Genomic DNA, 5326 nt, shown 5'->3' with positions numbered 1-5326 from the left:
TTGGTCCCCCCCCCCCCGTTGGCATTGTTTTGCATGATTTTCATCGGCTTCCATTTTGACTGTATGATTTTTCTTCCACATCTGATCCCTGTAATACTGTTGGTATGCACAAACATATAAAGATGCTTTTGCAGTGATCCCTTCATTTCATTTATCTTCAGGGCTCTAGTCGGGGGGGAGCTCTCAGGTATGGAGCTCCGGAAGAGAACCTCTAGGGGGTGGGGCGGTCACGTGGTGAAGCCCCGCCCCTTCTTTACCCCGCCCTCTGCTTCGATCCTCATTCCGTTTGGGAATGAGGATGAAGCAGGAGGGTAAGTAGCCGGGCCTTCTGACACACTTCCGGTGATGTCAGGGGGTGTGGCCTTCTGTCACTTCCGGTGATGTCAGGGGGCGTGGCATATGCAAATAAGTTATGCTAATGAGTTATGCTAATGAGCTCCGGCAGCTCTTTTTCTACAACAAGACCCCTGCTTATTACATGTTGTCTGTTGTGAAGATAACCTGGTTCAAGGTGTTCCAGTTCCCTTCATTTTTGGCACTGTAAATTCCATCATCATTCTTGGGCTAATGACAAGTTTTAAAAAATGTCGCATTATTTTCTGAGTCATGCCTGCCACAGAGACCCTTAGCTAAAGTTCCAAATAGCGCGGTGTGGTGGTGGTTTGTCTCACCTGGGCTAGGATTTTCCCATGCCTTTCGATTTTGGCCATGGAACTCTCACAATCATCCTGAAGCTGGTGGCCAATTTTGAGTCTCCTGGCTTTATTCTCTGATGAGTTATGCCTGCCAGTGTGGTGTAGTGGTTAAAATGTTAGACTAGGATCTGGGAAATCCAAGCTCAAATCCCCACTCATGCCATGGAAGCTTGCTGGGTGACCTTGGGCCAGTCGCACACTCTCAGCCTAACCTACCTCATCACAGGGTTTTTTGAGGATAAAATGGAGGAGAGGTGAATGATGTAAGTCACTTTGGGTGCCCATGGGGAGAAAGGTCAGATATAGATAAAGTAAATAAATAGATAAAAATGGACAGAGAAGCTAACTCTTTTATTATTATATATTCATGGTAACAACAAGTAGGGCTGCCAATCCCCCCCGGGGGGCGGATTTCCCCCCACTTTGGAGGCCCGATTTCTGCCACCGCAGAATCGGGCCCCGGGGGAAATCCCACCCCAGCGTGCACGTCAGCTGGATGTGACGTGCTGATGCCAGGCACGCTGGGGCCGGGGCCACAGCCATTTGAGGGGAAAACATAGAGTTAGCAGATAGAGTTTTCCCCTCAGATGGCTGTGGCCTCGCCCCCAGCATGCCCGGCGTTAGCACGTCACATCCGGCTTATGTGCAAGCGGCATGCACACGCTTTGCGTGCGCGCTCAAGACACCGTCTGGGAGCCCCCTGCCACAGAACATAAGGTATTTGGCAACCCTAACAACAAGCCAAGTGATGTCTTCCTTTTGTTAAAATTTTTTTGTTTGGATCAGGGTCATACGGGGGGGGGGGGCAGATGAAATATTGGTCCAGAGGCCCATGGTGGCTCTTGGAAGTCCTACCACTCTACACCACATTGGTCAGGCTACACCTGGAGTACTGTGTGCAGTTCTGGAGGCCTCACTTTGAAAAAGAAATTGACAGAATGAAGTGGGTGCAAAAGAGAGTGATGTGGATGATCAAGGTCTGGAGACCAAGCCCTACAAGGAAAGGCTGAGGGATTTTGCAAATGCTCAGTCTGGAGAAGTTTGAGGGAGAACGTGATTGCTCTCTTTAATAATTTGAAAGGCTGTCACTTAGAGGAGGGCAGGGAACTGTTCCTGTTGGCAGCAGAAGATAAGACTCAAAATGATGGGTTTAAATTACGGGCAGAAAGATACTGGCTGGATATTAGGATTTTTTATTTTTTTTACAGTTAGAGTAGTTCAGCAGTTGAATTGGCTGCCTAAGGAAGTTGTGTGCTCCCCTTCACTGGGATTCTTCAAGCAGCAGCTGGTCTAGGTTGATCTGCTTTGAGCAGGGGATTGAACTAGATGGCCTGTATGACCCCTTTCAGCTCTATGATCCTATGATTCTATAACATATACATTTACTTCCATTATCAGATAGACTTGGGGTTCATCTGTTTGAGCATCTGTGGTTTGTATGTTTGAGTATGATCTGTCTCACTTGCACTGCAGCTAGAAATGTCCAATTGCATATGCAGTAGTCTGCATCCAATGCTCATCCCAAGCTGTAATAAATTGTTCTACAGCAAGTCTAGTTGGACTATGTTGCTTCTGACTGAATATGTCCTGAAATGACCAATTCACAATTTGAAAAGATGTGGCTGGCTGGCAAACTCTTTACCCAGCAGCTCCATGGAGCCCCTGGGCAAGAGGACTCAAGGCCGGCATGTAGCTATGGCGGGGCATTTCGGGGCCACACCCCCTCATTGGGGAGCTCTGCCCCATCCAAGTAGCTCAGTCTGGAAGTGGCGAGGAAGCCTGCTGGCAGCCAGTAGATGAGGAACAGCCTCTCCCTCATCTACTGGCTGTGGGTGGGCTCATCGCTCGCCGCTTGAGCAGCATTTAAATGGGGGTGCTCCCCCATTTAAACACTGCTCAAGCCATGGCTTGCCCACAGAAGTAGACAAGGAAGAGGCTCTTCCTCATATACTAGCTGTGGTCAGGCAGGCTCGCCACTCATGGCTTCAGTGGTATTTAAAAGAGGGGGCCAAGAGCCAAGTCCTCTTCAGAAGCTTGCCCATAAGTGACATCATAAGTGATGTCACCCCCTCGGTGCCCTCCCACCAACAAATTCCTTGCTGTGCCACTGGCTAAGGGAACAGATACATCTGGGATCTTTTTCTTTGGGAGCAGGCACGAGCTTTGCTGGCAGAAGGGTGTGGGTCCAGTCCTTGGCATCTCTTGTTAAAGTTAGCAGATAGCAGATTCAGGGAAGAGAGCATGCTAGAGAGCTGCTACAAGTGAGCTGACAGTATGGGACCAGATGGGTTACTTCCCAGACTTGGTATAAGGCACCTTCATATGCTCTTCCAAGCGTTCTAGAAGAATCACAAAGTGACACTTCTTACCTGACTGCTTCTCAGCCAACATAATTTCCCCTCACCTCTGAAGAGGAAGATGGTATATAAATGTTCTAAATAAGTACATCCATGACCTTTGAGAAGCCAGCAGAAAGGAAGCGTTGGGCTACTTGTTTCTCTTCCACAGAATCCTGCGGGTTTACACGATATCTTTGCTATCTGTGTTCAGTTGCACCATGAGAACAGTATGTATGCACAGCATCTGGGTTTCAGGTAGACTCACGGTTTTTCTACTTATCTTGGAAGTGCCCCAGATATGTATGAAACCATCCTCCCCCTTCCTCACCCATCCACATCCAGATCATCCTTTCTGAAAACAGGAGAAAAGGGGAGAACAAGATGTTCAGTATGTTCAGAAATATAGTTGTTCTCTTTCTTAAGCTATGGGCAGCCTTTAAAGAAATCCCCATGCCTGCTCTAGGAGTTTTAATGCCATGGAACTCTTGAGCAAAGTGCTAGGGGTTTTAAGATCAGGTTATTCTTATCCCACAGAACAGAAATGAGGCCCAATAATCTTGTGCATTTTTACATAAATGTGTGGGCTGATGATCGTTAGGTCATCCCTCATATTATCAGATTTATTTATTTTTTAAGTTAAGGCAACTATAAGAAATGTCTATATACAGCTTGCTGGGTTAATCTGTGGAGGATAATGTATTTGAAATCCTTGACCTTTCTATCCAAATAGTTACCATGCGATATTTTAATTCTTAACTTCCAGGACAGTCCGTCATATTGTTCCTAGGTTTAAACTTTCAGAAAGTCTGAACTCCTAGGGGTTGTTGAGCTTTCTTTAAATATATGAAGGGATTAGATCTCTCAGTCCATCCGAATTATTTTGAAGTTTATCATCTGACCTTCAGTGTGATATCTCAAGCTGAATGCATTAGTTAAAAATGTAAGATGTTATAATGATGCTTTATACTGTCAGACCACTGTAACTCTGTAGAGTCTGAGGCAGAGAAAGTCTTTGCCAACACCAGCTCGCACTTGAGATCCTTTAACTGTAGATGCCAGTATCAGACCTAGGTCTGTGTGCATGTGTGTGTGTGTTCTGCCACTGAGCCACGAAATGATTTTCAAAGATTGGAGTCTAAATATCACTGCTGACATGCCAGCGTACTTCATCGATGTTGTCTGAACAGTATATTTTTAGAGCTACACTTTCTGTTAAAGGATGCGGAAAAACACTGAGGTGAATTCACTCTAAATATGTTATCTGAATAGCCAAATTGCGATGTGTTTCAGAACTGTGCAATATTTTCATAGATGTATTCCTTAAATATATGTTTTGCTTTCCTTACAGTGTCATCCAAACCAAGGCCTCACAGTGATGAATACACAAAGAAGATTCCACCCCCCAAGCCGAAACGGAATCCAAACACTCAGCTAAGTGCATCTTTTGATGAGACGTACATCAAAAAGCATGGCCCCCCCAAATCAGCTCTAAGTCGGGATGCCTCCTTGTCACAGGTCAGCAGTCCTGCTCCAGACACAGAGGAAGAAGAACCTGTTTATATCGAAATGGTTGGGAATATATTAAAAGATTTCAAAAAAGATGAGGAGGACCAAAGTGAGGCAGTATATGAGGAAATGAAGTACCCCATCTTTGATGATGGAGGCCAAGATTCGAAATGTCCATGTGAGTATGACCATCACAGCTGTTCTTCTCAGTGTGCTACTCCCACAGTGCCTGACCTTGAATTCTCCAAGTCCTCAGTGCCATCCACTCCCAAGGGTGTGCTTTGTGATATCCCCCCGCCATTTCCAAATTTGCTTTCTCATAGACCTCCACTCCTGGTTTTTCCACCTGCACCAGTGCAATGCTCCCCAAATTCTGATGAATCTCCTCTAACACCTCTGGAAGTCACCAAGCTTCCTGTGTTAGAAAATGTGTCTTATATCAAACAGCAAGCTGGAGCTTCTCCATCTTCACTGCCACCTCATACTCTAAGTCATCAAAAACTGGAGAAAGACCAGTCAATATCTCATGGAACTAGTACTCCAGGGCACTCCTCTTCACCTCCTCATCCTTCTACCTTATACAGAACACAGTCTCCACATGGCTATCCTAAAAGCCACTCTGCCTCTCCCTCTCCTGTGAGTATGGGTCGGTCACTAACCCCCTTAAGTCTCAAAAGACCTCCTCCTTATGACTCTGTACATTCAGGAAGTCTCTCAAGAAGTTCTCCATCAGTGCCTCATTCTACAGCCAGAAACATATTGCAAGAAGGGGGAAAAATGGTAAAC

General features: G+C 46.0%; 1 protein-coding gene across 1 annotated transcript in view; it reads left to right on the top strand.

Moving 5' to 3' along the window:
• NYAP2 (neuronal tyrosine-phosphorylated phosphoinositide-3-kinase adaptor 2) overlaps positions 1-5326 on the top strand; it is a gene marked incomplete at its 3' end in the record, with an annotated part of 167672 nt that overhangs the window by 162199 nt on the left and 147 nt on the right. Inside the window, exon 3 of the mRNA XM_015412231.1 lies at positions 4383-5320. Within this exon, the coding sequence (XP_015267717.1) occupies positions 4383-5320 (938 nt within the window). The remainder of the gene's footprint in view (positions 1-4382; positions 5321-5326) is intronic.

The sequence above is a fragment of the Gekko japonicus genome, unplaced genomic scaffold (genome assembly GCF_001447785.1).
Source record: "Gekko japonicus isolate JY-2015 unplaced genomic scaffold, Gekko_japonicus_V1.1 scaffold2813, whole genome shotgun sequence".
NCBI lineage: Eukaryota > Metazoa > Chordata > Lepidosauria > Squamata > Gekkonidae > Gekko > Gekko japonicus.
This window is presented reverse-complemented; position numbering and strand designations above follow the sequence as displayed.